Source organism: Gallinula chloropus (genome assembly GCF_964237585.1).
Source record: "Gallinula chloropus genome assembly, chromosome: Z".
NCBI classification, from domain to species: Eukaryota; Metazoa; Chordata; class Aves; order Gruiformes; family Rallidae; genus Gallinula; species Gallinula chloropus.
This window is the reverse complement of record NC_140089.1, coordinates 60,068,435-60,088,042: the sequence shown is the minus strand read 5'-3', so window position 1 is coordinate 60,088,042 and position 19,608 is coordinate 60,068,435. Positions and strand designations below refer to the sequence as shown.

Sequence of the window (19,608 nt, the reverse complement as noted above, 5' to 3'; positions counted from 1 at the left end):
TTTTTTTTAAAGCCGTTTGTAATTTCTTTTGCAATATCTCTTTTTTTTAAATCATACTTTTTTAAATGCATGGTTGTCAGGCAATTGAAGACGGCAATTTGGAAGAAATGGAAGAGGAAGTCCGCCTTAAAAAACGGAAGAGACGAAGAAATGTGGATAAAGATTCTGGGAAGGAGGATGGAGAGAAAGCAAAGAAAAGAAGAGGCAGACCTCCTGCAGAGAAGTTGTCACCAAACCCTCCCAAACTGACAAAACAAATGAATGCTATCATTGATACTGTGATAAACTACAAGGATAGGTGAGGTTGGAGGTGCTTCTCCGTGATACATGTGCTCTCTCCCTGTCTCTATCTCTCTGTGTTTTTTAATGGATTTACTATTTTCAAACTTTAGAAGGATTTCCTGACATTTCTGAAAGGTAATTCCACTTAGGGCCTGATCCTGTAAGTCTCACTTTTTGAGAAAGGTGGTGGTTTGTTGTTTTTTTTTTTTTTTTAAAGTCCTATCTGGTAAGAAGTTGCTGAAATCCAAAAAGCAAGTGTAGAGTTTCATCTTAGAAATGAAGTCATTCTGCTCAGGAGTTGTATTTAAGAACACCTAGATGAAGCAGGATTTTCTTTCGTTTTAGTTGTGCAGTGTGTGTTAAGGTTAATCTTTTCAAATACATAACTACAGATTTATTAATACAAGTTAACTTGGGTTTCACCATGATCTGAAAGACTTCCCAAAAATGTAGAGCTCACATCATGAACCAAAATAAAAAATGGAGAAATACTGAGCATATTATGTGGTCCGCAGCTGAGAAGCAAGCTTGTTTGTCAAAAAATCCCTATTTTCAGAATAACAAAATGCTAAATATTTGGACCTTAGGAAAAAGTATCCCTTCTAATCTGAAATGTCATTTGAAGACTTCTGCTTTGCAGGTTTTCAAACTGCAAATCATCTGTGATTCATGAGGAAGAAATTGAGAATTACTTAATAGCATCTTTGAAGCAGACTTGCTCAAGAAAGTTGTATTTTTAACTAAACTGCTATTTTGCAGGAGTCAGTAAAGACTTCTTGGTCTACTTGTCCCTTCTTTGCTGTATGTTGGATTACTTAAATCATGTAAAGAACAATTGTAAGCTGAATAAATATTAAGTGCAATCAGAGAAAATCAAGAAGTATTTGCATTAAGTCAGCTGCACAATCCTAACAGTATAATTTTTGCACATAAACAGCTTTTAATTTGTGACTTCAAATGGCAAGTTGGATTTCTTCTTTTTTGCAGCTGCTGGTTTGGGGTCTGTCTGTCTGTACAAGGTTAACTTGAGTGGTACCTACCTGGTGAAGCACGCAGAACTGTGGTATCTTATTGTTCTGTCATGTAACTCTTGAAACGCAGCTTTCTGTTATCTATGGGCTCTCTCTAGAGTTTATTAAAAAGTTTATTTCATTGGAATAGTGATCACAGCAGTGAACATGATGAGCATGAAACTGACTACAAGCTTGACATATTCAGCTTGCTGCCACTCTTAACTAATGGAATGGCTTAGGGGGGAGAAGTGCTTAAAGTTCAGGTATTCCAGTAAAGGACTGCAAGGAAGTGTCTCTTCATTTTTGATTCCTGGCCTTGAGCCTTCTCCTGAAGGAAAGGACTTCTGACCAGGACACCTTCTTCTCATTTTTAAAATAGCAAGCTAAGTTACTTCCGTTAGCCTCCAAGTAGGGAATGGCTGCTGATAATAACTGGTTGTTACTGGGATAGTGAAAGGGTTTTACCTCTCCACAGAAAGTTCGTATCTGATTCCTGTCGAACAAGTTAACTGCTGTACTATTGTGTAGTGACAAGACATAATATTCTGTCTTCCAGGAACCCACATTTATGCAAGACAGAATTGGTTCCCACTTTAAAGAGTGTATGGAGCTCTAGTCTGTTAGGAATTAAAAATGCTAGTCAAACTGAGTTCTATAGTGTGATTAGCTACACAGAGGAGTTCCGCATTCCTGTATTCGGATTTTTTTTGTGAGCTAGCATCAAATCACTCAATCCTGCTAAAGCTGAGACAGAACAAAATTGCAAATTTGGGCATTGAGTAACTTTAATGTCTTAAAGACTTGTAGGTCAAGGTTTTTCTAGAGTTCGATGAACATTTCCAGGATTTGCAGCTGTAGAACTAACTGTGTTTTAGGCGTTGAAACCCTTCAGCTTTTTTGGAGGTTCATATTTGTTCAGCTTCTAGGTTTTTGTGTGTGTGAAGGCAATTGGGGCAAATATAGAGGGACAGAGTAACTGGAAGAAAAGTAGGCCGGGAGCTTCATCTGGGGAAATAAAAAAAGGTTGTTCATGTATTTACTATTTGAATGCTTTGTCTTAAGCTAAATTTCCAGTGCTAGAAGATGTTTCATCTCCACTATACAAAAGCCCAGATGGTGGATAAGGACCACAGAGAGCTGATTGTGTACCAAAATGTGGTCAAATTACGCCATCCAAAATCTACTGACTTTGGCCTGAGTTTCTTTGCCAAAACCAATTCTACAGTTTTTAATAAAGTTTTGCTGCAGTTAATAACTCGGAGAAAAAAAAAACAAACCACCCCAAAAAACAGGAAAATGCATTGCTAAATTAATGAACTTCTGTGTGCTTTATCTCATGTTTCCCCTTGCTTTTGAGTAGAACTGCTTGTCAACACAGAACTGCTTCTTTGTTCTTATTAAAATCTTTCTTTTTAAAAAAACATTTCTCCATGGTGCCCAGAAAAAAAACAGGAGTTATCAGTTGCTTGGTTTTCTGTAGTGATTCTATATAATATTTATGTAGAGTGTCCAAGTACTTTCCTAACTCCTTTGTATTTGATTTGTTGAAGGCATCTGGGGACAAAAGAATCCTTTCGTTGCTTAAAAAAAAAAAATTAGGCTGGGTTTGCTATGACTGGGAGGCTACAATAATGCAAGCAGTAAGTTCTATTAAAGTGAAGTTTGAGCTACACAATTATATAAAGGTTAAAATAAAGATTAGTCAGACAGATCAGCAATGTTTGAGGTAAACTTTCAGTGTAGAGAAATACAGCATATGATCCTTTCAAGAGGAAATTCTGAGGTGTATATCCAGCTTCTTGCAAACCCCAGTTGAAGAACTGCAGGCAAGATAGTGGAAGTTATCATTGAGGTCAAATTACTGTTTGTCCCTGTCATATCCTCAGTGCAAATTCAAGCTTGTTCTTTAGATTCTTCTCTCCTGTGCAGTAGTGTATAGCAACTCTCATTTCCTTTTTGTCCCCCCCCCCCCATTCCCAACATAATCCTGATTTTAATGGTAAGTTTAATATTTCTTACAGAACAATTTATAACTATAGCTGAGATTCTCTGGGTCTTTCTAGAGAACTAGGAACGCACTGAAGGAGAGAAAACTTCAGTGTTTATGCTGAGTTTTGACTTGACTGGCAGCCTAAGTGCATTAGTTTCCCAGAATCTGGTACCTGGTCGGTCTCCCATGGAAAGGAAGAAGAAAAAAACAAGTAAAGAGAGAGAAAAACGACAGAGATGTGAGGAGCTGTGAATATGCTCAACTCAGACTGTTTTGACTCCTTTGGTGTGGGAGTTGTTGAGGCCCTTGACAATAACTTGCTTTCTGCAGGTTACTGTGCTTTGGATTACAGTATTGGGTGGTGTGCTTTAAGCATTTCTTCATGTTGATAGGCATTTCTTTATCATAACTCTGTATCTATCTTTGTTATTCTTGAAACAAATAGTTGTACCTCAATGTGAAGAAGTGAGGTAAGTGCTGTAAAAATGTTTGTTGGATTCAGTGCAACCTTTTTAAACTGCACCTGTGCTCCTATTATTGAGCTTTTAAGTACAAACCATACGACGTGGCCAACTGTAGATACAGAACAGTACTACGTATGCAGAGCCTTTTATTTTTTTCCCTTTGCAATCATAGGTGAACCTGAGTTAATCTGGAGAATGCAGAATAAATCTGTAGTGAAGCAAAAGTAAGATAAAAAAGATCAGAATCCTCTGACCTTTAATCACCTGATCTAACAGAAGATGTCCCTGTCCACCCACAAGAGGGAAGTTGACTTAATTATCTTCAGAGGTCCCTTCCAAACAAACCATTTTATGATTCGTTTTTTCTATTGATAATGCCTTTGTTAGAGTACCACAGGAAAATTGTAGTCAAATTTGAAAGCGATCTACTGAGTAAGCTCTCCAATCTGAATGAAAACAAGGAAAAATCTGTACCTGAACACACCATTAATAAATGAACTATCAAATTGGAAAGAAGATACTACGAAAGTTCCTGAAGTATTGGTGTTGGCATAAATCACAATATTCATTATTTACAAATCACCGATCACTTATTTAAAAAGTCAAGGAGTGTCCTAGCCAAAATATAGTTTTAAAATATTAATATTGAGATGGTATTAATGGAGGACTGACACAGTTATGTCTGAAGTAAAAGAAGTGGCATGAAATACAATACCTCAGAGTACATTATAAGGTACTTAATAGACTAAAAATAGGAAACTTTTGAGTTACAAAACATTCATATGACCATTTACAATACCGAGGACCTAGATTCAAGAACCTGGTTCTTCAGTGTGAAGGATATGCATCATCTTTGCAGACTATCCATGTCAATAATGTATTTTAATTTGGGATTTTGTTGCAATTAATAAGTAAACTAAGATTTAGGTTTCTTTGCACCCTTGTACCTTGTTCTGATCTTGCAGTATAAAACACTTGTTTAGAAGAGAGCAAGTTGAAATGCAGTCGTTTCAGTGATAATCCAGTATTATCATCACGCTTTTTCTCAGTTCCAGTAGAAACCCTTCTTTACTGCCCTCTAGAATTAGGGACTTTAGATAGAAATGGATAATCATAGAATCAGATGTTTAATACTTATATTTTCAGGAAACAGAATTAGTTTGTATGTCTAGTTTAAACACTTCAGCCTCTTGAAAGCAGCGACAGTTTTACTGGAGATAGATGTTCTTTACAGAATTAAGAATTTGTTTGCAAGTATGACCCCCAGATGCTGATTTTGCATCATGTGCATGCAGGCTTAGTCCTTTTTAGTCTTTTCCTCTTTGAAGTTTTTCTTTCTTTTTTTTTCTGAAGAACACAAGCTATAAGTGTAGGTTCCCTTTCCTGAATGTTAAAATTAAGTTACTTAACTTGAAGAATATTACTTCATACTTTATAATCCTTCAGTTTACCTACAAATGCACTGTCCTCTTCTGCCTTGCATCAGATTTTCATGTTTCTTGTCTAGATGTGGATTTGAAGCAACTGCTTGTTAGCATTAGCTTTGTTTACATAGCAGCAACTAACTTCAAGAGGCCCAGGATGCTGATAGCTGTCTTACATGGAGTGATTTTCATTTAACATTTCCCTAGATCTCTGCTCTATTCATGAGACTTAAAAACTTGCATGGTGTACCAGTTAACTTCACAAAACTATGGGGGCTGTTGAACATATTTTAATAAAAAGCTGATTACACAGTTGGAGCATTTTGATCACTGCATTGTTAAAGTCAAAATACCTTAATTTGTGCCCACTGCATTTCAGTTTGATGGTACATAAATCAGGGAAAGACTGCTTTCCTCTGTATGTGAAAAGAATTTTACTCAGATTATTTCCAGCTCTTTGCATATGTGGCCAGTTTGTAACTGTTGTAAAATGGTAAGTAATGTAATTAGCCATTGCTAATCTAACAATTAATTATGCCAACTGGTATCTTGAGTATTCAAACAGGCAAAGTAAATAATCCTTCCTTATAGCAAAGCTACAGCAATGGAGTATATAGCCAGATGTCAAAACCAGGAGTTATATTTTGAAGTATTTTTTCCCATTTCCATTTCAATGAGGGGACGGGTCCACCATGTATTACTGCAGACAGTTCAAAAAATGAAGCACTGTTAAATACAGTTTAAGAAAAATGAATCATCTTCCTATGTAGCTGGGTTACTGTGGGAAGTTGTTAAATACAGAGGAGCCACCTTGATATGTGAGCTGTTAATTCTTCTCCCCCCCACACACTTTTTTTTAAAGAGCATCCTTGAGAGTTGCATTTGATTAGGACTTTTAATTTGCACACTGTGGTTCTGTGAGCATGCAGGACTTTTTATTCTACCCACTCTTTATTATACACACAAATTGAATTTCAGTATTTGTTAGAACTGAAATTTGGCAGAAATATAAGAATATCTTGTGGTTTCAGCTTCATAGTTGCCTCTTGCTTTGATTTCAGAGGAGAAAAGGTGTTGATTGCAAACAGGTCAGTGGTGGCTTGCTTCTGGCCACATATTACCAAGAGAAAAAAATACAAAAGGAGGTTTGTACAAATGAGTCCTAATTGCTCCTGCATTTAATTCCACTGAAGATAATACTGAGTAAATGGGTGGAAATACATGCTTCTGTGTACCTGGTAAGCAGTTTGACAAGAATGAGTGCATGTAAAAAACACAAAGCCACAATTATTTTTCTAAGCAAAAACATTTTTTAAAGTGGTGGTATTTCTTGGTGATTTTTAACTTTCACATCATGCAAGTATTTTTTTACGTGAGCGCACATAAGACTAGCATATTGAGTCGATGCAGCAGCAGTGAACTGTCACTCACAGTTCTTTCACAGTCAGGTCTTTTAATTTATTCTGATCCTTCTTCCCTTCAGCACGTATCCTGCTAGTTGCTAGGCAACCATAAGTGATTTTTTTTTTTTTTTTTTTTACTACGCATGAATTTTATGTGGTAGCTGTGGTGGTTATTATTTTGTAATTACAAAAGCGGGGACAGATTAAAATCAGAGTTGCATTAATAATTAGTAACTTTCTCCTGTTGTATTCACAACACAGGCGTTTGGGATGATGTAAGAAAAGATCACATTAATCTGCAGTATAGACGCATATATAGAAAGGGAGCAGAAGCTAATATGCCTTTGTGAGGGGAAGTTCTAAAAAACGGTAGAACAGAATAAACCGTTAATGATCTGAGTATACAAAATCAGGCGCTACTCGTCTGTCTGTTGCATATTTCATGCCCTCGGTGCTTTTTCTTTCATGGCCTTAAATGATTCTCAGTAATTAACTACATCAAGCCAAAGCTTGAAGGTTTTCTTTGGCATTCTTAGTTTAATAACATGTGTGAACAAATCACAGTTGGCTAGATTTAAATCTTGAAAATAGAATATTAGTTTAGTAATTTACTGCCATTATATTTTTAATATAAAATACAATATGGGGAAGTATGTAAAAAGGGGGGGAGGAACATCCATGAGATGAAAATATCTATAATAAACATCAGGACCTTTTTTAATAGGACAGATATGCTATATATGTTTTAAACTCTGATCAAAATTAGATTATTGGTAGCTGTTTTCCTTTATATGTAAATAATTCTGTTTATTGCTAGACTCTGTTGTGTAGTTGAAGCAACACCAGTGTCAGTGGTTTAGTAATTATTCTCAAATAGATACCTGTGCTAAAAGAATCTGCTGAAAGTTAAAGCACTGCATAGCAAATCCAGATTCATACTGCACAAAGTTTTGAACACAACTTTTCACACTGTTAAAAGGATTAGATTACATCTGTATCATATGTCAGTATATTGCACAGATTTATGTATGTTCATATAGTCAAGCCAACAGAAAAATAGGATATATTTTTTTTTAAAAAAAAAAGGAAAGCCAATGCAATTCCCTCAGGCAGATATATTACAGTATACTGTGTATGGTGCAGCAGTGTACTGTTCTGCTTTGCTCTATGTTGCTTTACTTTTCCACAGGATCAGTGTGTGGCACATACAGGGTGGGCACTGATCACTTGATGTACGGTTGAATTCCCCCTGGGTTTATTCACATAAGGAGTGTGAATGTTTCCCATGTGGGGTTGGACCTGATGACCTCTTAAGGTTCCTTCCAACCACTATGTTTCTGTGATATATGGAACTTTTTTCACATTTTATTCTAACTTTAGAAATAAGGAATAGAAACTTTAATTGGAAGACACCATTGGGGCACCTGAGAACTGATTTCTCAAGACTGCTTAGTGTTCTGTAGGTTCAGAACAAATTTCATTGGTCTCAGTTGCAGTTATGAGTCCTCAATGCTTCTCTGTATTAAGAAAAATAAAATACAGTCCTCAGTTTGCAACAAAGCAGAAACACCTGTTAACTTACTCATGTAAAATGTACTTAATGCATTGCTTTTCCTTGTATTGCTTCCAGTTTCTCTTTGGGAGGGATGAGAAGATGACAAGTTCTGGCATGCGGCATGAAGTAGTCTCTCACGCAGATCATTAACGAGATTGGTGCCTTTAAATCCATAGTATAAACACCTCCCACTTCCACAGGGGAAGTACGAAAGTAATGAGTCTGTCTCTTTGGTGTGAATCAGTACCAAAGGAGATGGGAAGTGCAGTGGTCTGACTTTCACAGTTATTTGCTAACAGGAGAGAAATAGTTACACTTGGGATGACAATTATCTGGCCAATTTATGGTGTCCTCTATTTCAGTAGCAGTGTGCTTCCCAAATAAATTAGATCTGCTGCATGAAATTGCTAGTAGTTGCCTGGAGTATGAGGTGCAGGTGGTCTGTCAGGGTATCTACCCCAATAGCTGCATGGGGTACAGAGAATTGAATCTCACCTTCCTTGGGAAAAGTGCACAGTTACACCACCTTGTCTTGTCATGCAGCAGCAGCATCCAGAAGTGTATTCATGCATGTGCCAAAATTCTGCTGCAGTCTGGGAGGCAGCAGTTACTGCTAAGCAGACAAATGGAATGGCTTCTGCTGCTGCAAGCCACACAAAAGTTGTCAGAATGAGATAGAGGCTTTTGGAAAATACTGTAGCTGCTGGTTGTCCCTCAGGATAATAGTTAAACAGCACTGATGAGCAAGCTGCTTAGTTTACTGTCCTCTCTGATGCAAAGTATATAAGGAGCAGCAGTGTCCCAGCACTAAACTGAGAACAGTAAGAAGTCCTGGATTAGGTGAGCAACAGCTACTTAGGAAATGAGGAATTTCTGTTTATTCCTACTTCTTCATTGGCCTGTCAGGTCCATAAGAAAAGCAGCAACTCCTCAAGTTCTGATGCTATATCAAGCATTAAGAAATGCGTAAGACATTGTAGGCTTTCATTACTTTATTCATAAAGGGCAGAGCTGTTCTGTGATTTTATCATCCTTACCCTCTATGGCAGAAGTACCTCAGTTAACCTCAGATTCAATATAAGATTCCACACCACTGTGGAGGGTGACTGCCAGAGAGAAGCTGAGGTAGATCAGGACTTGGCAGCCTTCTTGCCAAAGTCTTGTTAAGATTGGTATCCTGAGTTACCAAGTGAAGATGCAGGTAAGAAAAGAGGACCTTTTTGGAGTGTCTGTGAGGAGGAACCATGCAAATGTAGACTGGGAAATGCTTATGATTGCTATCTGCACTGAATTACAGCTTCTCTCAGAAGAGGGTTTTTTCTGCTGCGTTGTGAGAAAACAAAACATGCACATGTGGGATGGGGGAGAAAGACTAAGCCCGTCAGTGCCATTAACACATTTCCTTTCCAGGTGACATAGCCATGTGTTATTTGGGAAGCCACAAATAAGATCAGAAAAATCCTGAAGTTGGAAATGTTAAAATAGCTATTCATAAAGGGTGAACAATGGGAAATCTGGTAATCTGAAAAATTCTAAACACCTGTAAGTAATAGGCAATGTTCCTAGAGTATCCTAGGGTTTTAGTTAACTCATTGCTTTATTTCAGACGACTGAAGAAGTCCAAATGGCAGTGGTGATTTTCAATACAGTTAACCGTGATGTTAGCAGAAACCTCAGAGACATTAATGGAAATTGCCCCGGGGGGAGGCATGCTGTAACTTCTAGTTAGTCTGGTAGGAATCAGCTATCAATGGAAATCAGCATGAACACATGGTTTGCAATGATCAGGAGGTACAAAGCAACACAAAATGACCAGTCAAAAGTAACAGGAGGGGTGTTTGCCGCAAGACATATGCTTCATATTGTAAATTAGTCTGTGCCAAACTAAAAAATCAAAGCAGGGTTAAATTTCTAATTATCTGAAAGAAGAAATTGTGATTTTTTTTTTTCTTTCTATTTTTTTTTCCTTAAGAATAGATTGTGTGTTATTTGTGAGAAAGCTCTAATAATTCTTTGCATGATGTACTTGTTTTTCTCAACAGTTCAGGACGGCAGTTAAGTGAAGTCTTCATTCAGCTCCCATCTAGGAAAGAATTACCAGAGTATTATGAATTGATTAGGAAACCCGTGGATTTCAAAAAGATAAAGGTAATCACCATTTTAGGAAATGGAGATTCCTCCATTTCTTTTTGTAATACAGAAGGGTGAGCATGAAGTCATCATTAAAACTACAACAGCATGAATATTGCATGTACCTGTATTTGTGGCTTAGAGTTTAATCGTTGTGACCTACCTTGCTAGGAGTTTTAAGTGTATAATCGTGACATTTCACTGTAATTTCAAAGCTGGATCAAAATGTAGTGGTGTGACATGAGTGGCACTTTCAGAGATGACATCTCAGTGTTTTCTTTGCATAGACTGAACTGTGAATCTGTAAGTACATACTTGGTAAAAACACAGCATTTTTGAGAGTTTAATGGATCTAGGGGAATATAGTCATTCCTAAACTAGCATCACATCTTGGACCAGTCAGGTCAGATCCAAACACAGTTGTGCAGGTGGGATTTGGGCAGCTTGTTGCACGTTAGGTGACTTTGATCCATGTCATAGCTTAATTTGTTTCTATGCTAGAAAGAAGAAACTGGAACTCCTTTTACCAGAAGGGTTTCATCTGCGTTGCTTTTGTCCCTTCTGGTTCACACAGCCACCCTGTTACCCTGGTGTATTTTTTTTAAATAATATGTTAGCAATACATTTTAAGATTTGATTCAAATATTCAGTGTCCTGTCTGCTGGGGTTTTTTTCTACACTACTGCGCATCCACACTTCTCTTCATTTCCACAACAGGAGAGAATTCGCAACCATAAGTACCGCAGTCTTGGAGACTTGGAGAAGGATGTCATGTTGCTGTGTCACAATGCTCAGACATTCAATTTAGAGGGATCACAGGTCTGTATGAACAGCTTAGTGTTTAAAGACAAGATTTCCCCTACCTAATGTTTCAGTGCTTGTGGATTATTACATTATGTAATGTTATAAACACTGTATTTCAATTCTTGTTTTGAATACTGATAAAAGCTCAGATCAACCAGAATTAACTTGACACTTGCAGAGGAATTCGTTTTGATGCTAATTCCGAGATCAGGTTTTTCTGATCTGTGTGCAGTTTAATGCTGTCATAAGACCATTTGAATCTGTGGTAAGATTAGATAAGACAATGCGTGTGGAGTGATACATCAGCTTGGTTTGCCACCATGGATGCAGTTGTGACAGTACAGCTTCAGACGGGATGTCAAGGAAATACTTCATAGCAGAACTTTGCAGTTCTACTAATGGAAAAATACAAGGTTTGTCCAACAGTGAAGCTTTGCGTGTAAAGCATTATACTCTTTGAGCCCTTTGGTAATTTTTTCTTTTTTATTGCTGAAAGATCAGTGTCTGTTTTAAGAGACAGAAATAATAAATCCTGGATGAGGTTTAGAAGGCACAATCTCAGTGCTGTGAATTCAGAACAGGACACTGACATGAAAGACTACAAAATCTGAACAAAACATAAGAAAGTTGTCTCACAATACAGTGAAACATAGTCTTGGATGATTACTTCTGTAGATGAGGTCCAAATAATGTGATGCGCACACAATATTAAATTGAAACAGACGATATGAAAGCAACTCCCATAATGTGTAAAAAAAAAAAAAGACATTAAAAACACCTAAGGTTGACGCTGCCCATACTAATGCATCCTTTAAATTCTTAAATATTACTGATAGCCCTTAGTTAAAATGGGGAATTCATATTAAAATTTGAGAATTAAAAATTAAAATGAGCATGCAGTTAATTAGGAAGGATTGTTGAATACAGCTTACCATCTTTTAGTTGTTTTTGTTATCTAGATACAGAAAATGTTTTCTGTTGCATGTACATGCAGTATTTTTACTTTCTTCATCTTTATGGAAACAACCTAAAAATAGTTCAGCTAAATAATTTAGAGTAAGAAAATTTATGATTATAGGAAGCATGGGACAAAATTTTCCTGCACTTCCAAAGGTAAATTGCCAGTTTACTGCGTAGTCATGTAGCAGTAAAACAGCTCTAAGTATCTAATGGTAAAAAAACCATGAAGGAAAGCTAATACTAAAAAGTTAGGAAAATAGTAAAACTTGGTAGAGGGGGTAAAACAGAAGCATAGATAAATCAATAGCTAAAGTATTACTTTCTATGTCATGAAGCCTAAATAACTAATTTCTAAAATACTTTTTTTAGGTTTCTTTCTGGTAAGTACTCATACCATTCATTTTGATTTCCAGTGAATTTCAGGACATTTTTGCAGCAGTCCTCCAGTTTTTAAGGCTTTCTCATGTTACTTGTAATACTTTGGGTCCACCTGTGCAGTGACATAATTCACATTAGTAAACCAGATCAGTTGTGTCCGTATCCAGAATCAGAAGGCTACTTCAGGCAATTAAGTACACAGCGACTTCAAGTGAAATTCTACGTGTTTGTTCTGTTTTTATGATGCATCCTTGAAGCAAAGCTGTTCGATCTAAGCTGGAACCTTAGGAGGGGTTTTAAGGGAGAGAGACTTTGGTGTATTGAGTCTTTTCTCGTCATTGAAACCTTAGTAGGTTGAAGTGTTTCATATTGTAATGGTCAAATGAAGCACAGGCATGGGTTAAAAATAATACGCATTCTATTGAAATAGAAGATTTGTCATGAAGTTCTGTTATCTTTGTTTCTTTCTTTTTGAAGGAAGTTCCATTGTCATTGCTGCTTGTGTTCATGAAATCAATTGGAGTTGGATTTTGGTCAAAATAAGAAAGTTTCCATTTGCATAGCTTTTCCTGAAGCAGCCCAAGGTTTATTCTGAATCAAAATAGATACTGAATATCACAAATAACTCCATGTTAAGAAGGTTAAAATATTTTTAAACCCCCCTTTATTTCCCTAGGAAATTCTGTTTAAAATCTGGGTCACAGTGATACCCTAAATATGTACTAACTGGCATTTAAAAAGTATAATTCTTTTTGTTGTAGAAAAGTATACAGCCTGAGAAAGGAAAGCAGGGTTAATTGAAACATCCATTCCTAAAAACAAAGGAATACATTAGAAAAATAAGTGGTCCTCAGGAGGAACTCAGGGTTCTCCATCAGTTAACTGACTTGAAAGTAAGCAGGTAAAAAGTCATATGACTGAGGAAGGAACTGTGGGGTCTCACAGCCCACTAATGTTTTAAGACAATAGGAAAAAAGCCTTTTCAAAACATTAATAATCATTATATGTATTTGTCAAGGAATTTTACTGTGGTCAAGAGCTATCAAACACCTCATAACAAATAGCACAGCAGTACTTAGAGAACTGGGAAACAATCTTCAGTGAGAGACTGTTTTTCTAAGAAAGTTTTGGCACTCAAAAAAAAGCATGTTTCATGTGAAGTGTTCTGAAAAAAATCTCTTAATTTTTTTGAACCTGCAAAGTGTTACAGCAGTTTCATGGAGTTTCATATACCTATCATATAATGGCAACCAAAAATCCTTCCCTTATCTTTCTCACGTATACCTGGTGTCCCTTCATACAAGAAAGTCTGTAATTCAGCCAAAGGAATAGTAGGAGGACAGCCAGTGTAGTTCAAGTGATGATGATGATGACAAAACCAGATACAATTTAGGACTCTCTACCTTTCTGTTAAATGTTCTTAATTTTCTAGTTCTGAATTGCCCAGTGCTTGGCTTCTGACCTTTTACAGAACAAAATGTACAAGCTCATTTGTTAATGTGATTATGAAGTCACAGATACGCAGCAAGACGACAAAATTTTTACTGTGTTTATCTGAGAAATGTCTTAAAAGTCAAAGGTAGTCCTCTCACTCTTGAGAGTCCTCTCATCCTCCAGCATTATTATTCAGTATTTGTCTGCACTGGAAATGAAGATCTATTCTGTCAGTTGTTGATAGCGCTTGACTTTGTGGTTCTGAGAGAGGTTTGTATTCACACTGTAGATCTATGAGGATTCCATTGTTCTTCAGTCTGTGTTCAAAAGTGCACGACAGAAAATTGCCAAAGAAGAAGAAAGTGAGGATGAAAGCAATGATGATGAAGATGATGATGAAGAGGAGGAATCAGAATCAGAATGTGAGTCCCCTGTTAAATACTGAAAAGAAAGTACATCTAGGGGAAGCTTTCCAGTTTCTACTGGAGACTGATTAAAAGGTCTGTTTTATATGGGTGGAAGTAACTTCTTACTGAGTTTGCTGCTTTTGGTTGTTAACATTGAGCTTAAGTCTTTTGAGTGTACGTCCCTGCTCTACCTTTTAGAGCTTAGTAAGCTATTTTTAAGCCAGAAACAAATCACAGAGGTACTTTGTGGAAAAAGATCTGACCGACCATGAGTGTTTGTGACTCCTTCTGGTTCTGCTCATGCTATTTTTAAATCAAAATGCCTGTAAAAACAGTCTTTATCCATGGGTGGTCAATATTCAGGCATCGTGTGACACATAGAATTCATCACCTGGTTAAGAACCAGACGATGTTGCAAATATTCTTCAGTGCAACACCAAGTCTGATTGTTTCAGAAGCAGGAGGTCACACTCATTCAGTCCCTGAAGAGTTGTAAATATGATATGGTAGAAAAGGAGGAATCATTTCATTCTTCTTTCTGCCACCCATCTACCCATATCCTCCAGATACCCTATCTCTCTGGTTACAGAAACCATAGTACTTTGCCCTGAGTGGCTCTTCCAAGTATGTGACATGGGTGTGCAAAGCATGCCGCTTGAGGACCTCATTTGGAAATGAGTGGATATTAACATGTTTTTCAGAAAGGTGTCAACTGAGAATTTGCCAGTCATCTCCATATAGCACTTCTGTAGTTTAAAGCAAGGAAGTTGATTGTTTGTACAAGGTGTAAACCTTTTTATATGCAAGGAAGAAACTATTTCTCACAGGACCATAGAGGCATGTAGACACCATGCTTTCTGAAAATGAAAAGAAGATGCACATGGCCAACTTAAAAGTTATTCCTTATAGTTTAATAGAATTACCATTAAAACTACTTAGAAGTAAGGAAATAAAAGCAAATCCTTCAGCTTCACTGTCCTACAGTCCATGTGAAGAATAGAGTGGGGGTATCTTTCCAGGTTGCTTCCAGGCATGAATTTTTGTTAACGTAAACAGCATTTAAAAGTTGGTAAGTGAAAGTTACATTCATGTATGCTGTAAAACATTTTGCAGCAAAATCAGTGAAAGTCAAAATCAAGCTAAATAAGAAGGATGAAAAAAGTCGGGAGAAAGGAAAAGGCAAGAAGAGGCAAAGCCGAGCAAAAGCCAAGCCTGTCGTGAGTGATGATGATAGTGATGAGGATCAAGATGAAAATGTAAGTTCTGTTCATTGAGGCTGTGGAAGTGGTTGCAGTGATTGCGTCTCTGCCCGGTTCTGGTTCCTGTCAGAATTCCCAACTATTAATGCTTAAGCACACTTTTGATCTGTATTGATGATCCTTGAGAGAATTGGGCAGGGGTGTTAATTGTATCTGGGTGTGAGAAGTGGCCCTGGTGCTGAAAGACAAGAAGTCTTAAGAGGTTCGGAGCTGTTCCTACTTCCACTGAACATTTAAAACTAATGGTCTGTTTATTCATAGCTTAATTTTTTTTTTTTTTTTTTTGGTGGGTGCTGCTGCTCTCGCAACAATTGAAATCAGACTTCTTCTGTCTTAATTATAAATGTCTGGGTAGAAAGAAGCATACGGTGTTTCCTAACTGTCTCTTCCCTTCCTTTCTCTAAAGAAGTCTACAGCAATTAAATTAAAAGGCATGACAGAAAAATACTAGATAACAAAGCAACTTTCTTAAGGTTGTCTTGATTTGTCAGTTTGTCATTTTTCTTCCTTTTACTTTATTTTTCCTTCTTTAACAAGTTCCACAGAATAGCTGGCAAAGAATTTCTCACTTGTCTTGTGTCTCTTACCTCTAGGACCAGTCGGAAGCAAGCGGAAGTGATGATGAGTGATCCATAGGGTTTATTTTCTTGGCAGAACTGACCCCTTCCCCTTCTCTTCTCCTTTCTCCTATTTTACACCCAGTGAACTTATTTTGTCAAATAGACATTGGGTTGTTTCTGTATTCTCATACTCTATAAATTAGCTTTAGGATAGTGCCAGACAAACATATGATATCATAGTGTAAAAAAAAAGAAAAAAAAAAGGAAAAAATATAACATATTGTGACCAAGTGGGCCTCAAAGGATTTAAAAATAAACAGCAAAAAAGCTTTTGATGGAAAATGTGGGTTGATAGTATATTTCTATAGACCGGTTTTGACTCAGTAATGGTTTGACTATGCCTGGTTTTATCATTTAGTGATGTTTTTCAGTGGCATCAGAAAGACAAAAAAGAAGAAGTCTTTTGTAGCATTGATAACCAGGAGAAGCCATTAAAAGCCACTGGTTATTTTATTTTTCATCAGGCAGTTTTCAGAGTTTTTATTTGTCCTGCATTGGTTTTTTACACTGTGGTACATATATGCAACTTTATTTTAATAGCTTATAAATGTACAGTAGTTAGCTTTCATCTGCCTGTCCCATATACGTTTTTCCCCTTTATGCTTGATGATCTTCAGAAAAATGCTTTTTGAATTGTATCAAATTTATGTCTACTGTAAACTTTGCTTAACTTTTTTTTCCCTTGATTCAAAAAGTTGGGTTAAAAAAATGCTATTGAATATTGCAATCTATATAGTGTAATGGATGGCTTTTTTCATCAGACTGATCTTCTATGTTACCAACGTGGATTATCACCTTTTCCCTAAAGTGTACTTAATCTTTGCTTTCTTTGCACAATGTCTTTGGTTGCAAGTCATAAGCCTGAGGCAAATAAAATTCCAGTAATTTTGAAGACCATGGTGTCAGTGCTTTCTTATTAAAAAGATAATTTAGCAACCTTGTGTTACAAGTTCCACAAAAATCTTTTTATAGTAGGGACAGGAGGACAGGAATGTCTGCTGTAGAGAGGTCCACTGTGGTGTGTCCTGAATGTAAAATAAGAACTCATTCAAATACCAAAGCAACGTTCTCAGATACAAAGAGAAGATATGCAATACGTGTTAAAATAAGTATAATTAAATCGAAGTAGTAAAATAACACCTTGAAGTAGAAGTGTAATTCATAACCTAAGTACAATTGAAGTGATTAAGCAATAAATTAACGTTTCTTTTTCTTCCAAGAATGTGTGTCCATAGGTCTCAGTGGGCATGAATACATTTAGTTATGCAGGCAGTCAGCCCAACTGTAAGTTTATTTTAAGTATGATCTTGAGGTATCGGGGTTGTGATGCACCAAGATACAGTAGTCTAAAAATTTGAATGATGCACCTACAGTTAACGTTGCTACTCTGGAAAATCAAAACTTCTTAGAGTTGAACCGATACTGAATAGAAAATATGCAAGCCTAGGAGCTGATTTGTAAACAGAACATTTCATTGTTACAGGAAGTGTGTTTCTCAGTATGTGTCTGCATCACCTCTCTGAATACTGCCTTGCAGAATGTTAACTGCTTCAGATTTTTCTATTTCAGTTGAAAAAAAAATTAAGTTTGTCAGGTGCCCATTTGTGTGTCTTAGCCCTACACTGAGGAAAGTCAGCTTTGCTGCAGAAGTGTTAGCAACTTCAGACATTTCATTCCTAACGTGTGCCCCACCTGAATGGAAGGGACTGTATGTCACAGAGATACACCATTGGTCTCAGAGGGACACATGGACGAAACTAATGTCTCTAGCAGCTTTCCAGAAAATGACCCGGTGGACCCGGTGGGCACCAACTTGAACATGAGCCAACAATGCACCCTTGTGGCAATGAAGGTTAACAATATCCTGGTCAGCCTTAGGAGGAGTATTGACAGCAGGTTGAGGGAGGTTGTTCTTCCCCTCTACTCTTCCCTGATGATATATATCTGGAGTCCCTTGTCTAGTGGTGGGCTCCCCAGTAGAAGACAGACATGGACATACTATGCCAGTGCAGCAAAGGCCTGCTAAGATGGTTAAAGGACTAGAGCACATGGCATAAAAAGGCAGGCTGAGAAAGCTGCGATGGTTCAGCCTGAAGAAGCAAAGGCTCGAAATGGACCTTACAGACCTGAATTAGTATCTAAAGGGAGGGTGGGGTGCCAAGACAACAGAGGCAGGCTCTTCTCAGTGGTGCCCAGTGATGTGACCAATGGGCATAGGCTAAACCAAAGAAGGTTCCCTCTGGACATCAGAAAGCATGTTTTTACTGTGAGAGCAGACTGAACATCGGAACAGGTTGCCCAGAGGGGTGGTAGAGTCTCCATTCAAAAGCCACCTGGACACAGTCCTGGGCAACTGACTGTTGGTGGCCCTGCTTGAGTAGAGTGGTTGGACCAGATGACCTGCAGAAGTCCCTGCCAAACTCAGCCACTCTGTGATTCTCTGATACAGCGTAGTTTTGTTTGAGAAGCCATATTGGCTTCAGTGATAGTTTCACAACACCATAAAGTTGTTCTTTCACTGCAAAATGAACTAAGCCTACCAACCCATTGTGCATGACAAGAAACATCTGGCAGTAGGCTTCGACTGCTGCTGGCCTAGACTGGATTTAAACTAGCAACTTAGATATAAAAAGCACAGTATCATGTTACCCATCCCCAGAGTGCCTTATGACTTTGCAGTGACCCACTTTGATTTATTTTTCAAGAACGCATTATTTACAGATGAGTGTTCAGCTGGAGAATAAAAATGAACTAAGACAACCCAATGTTCTGTTAGAAATGAAAATAACTTTTTAAATCAATAACTATAAGCTGTATGAGGAGCCTATCAGTTTGCGTGAAGAAATCCATTTTAATTCCTTGCTGCCAATTTTGGTTTTTGTCAGGTTTAAGTAATTTAAAAATATTTTCAATGCCCCTCTTGAGTTTCAAGAAGAAACAACTGCATGTATCATTGGATTAAATCTTATATATTACTGTTAAAGTGTGCCCATACTTCCACTGCAGTTGGTCCTGTTATTTTAGTTAGCATTTTAATTAATTTCTTCCCAGAGTAATTTTCTAATTGTTATCTTGCTCTTTTTCTGCATAAATTTATTGCATTTTGCAAGAGCATTTTTTTTCTGGTAATCTCAGCTCTTCACTATATAAAGAAAAAGGTTCTAGGTAAATTGTTGTCATGTGTAACCTTCCAAATGCTTTACCAAAAAAAAAAAAAGAGAAATCTTTTTTTTAAGGTGTGTACAAGTCCATGTTATAGATGGAGGAATGCTTTCTGTTTTACATGATTCCCTTTCTTACACAAATTCCAAGTGCAGAGCACTTGGAATAATATTTGGACAATACACGAATAAAAGCCCAATGCTACAAGCCGTATTGACAGAAGTTAACTCATTTTCTACCTTAATTTCAGAAAATTCGCTAGCAAAATTGGAAATGGTGTAGCTTGGGCACCAAGGAAGGTAAACAAAGTGAAGTAAATGGTA

At 37.1% G+C, this 19,608-nt stretch overlaps 1 protein-coding gene across 1 annotated transcript in view; it reads left to right on the top strand.

The window, feature by feature from the left end:
- Positions 1–17,018, top strand: part of SMARCA2 (SWI/SNF related BAF chromatin remodeling complex subunit ATPase 2) — a 110,870-nt gene extending 93,852 nt beyond the window's left edge. Inside the window, exons 29-34 of the mRNA XM_084278945.1 lie at positions 81–298; positions 10,174–10,279; positions 10,979–11,080; positions 14,127–14,259; positions 15,358–15,500; positions 16,097–17,018. Of these exons, the coding sequence (XP_084135071.1) occupies positions 81–298; positions 10,174–10,279; positions 10,979–11,080; positions 14,127–14,259; positions 15,358–15,500; positions 16,097–16,132 (738 nt within the window). The 3' untranslated portion in view covers positions 16,133–17,018. The remainder of the gene's footprint in view (positions 1–80; positions 299–10,173; positions 10,280–10,978; positions 11,081–14,126; positions 14,260–15,357; positions 15,501–16,096) is intronic.
- The last annotated feature ends 2,590 nt before the right edge of the window (positions 17,019–19,608 follow it).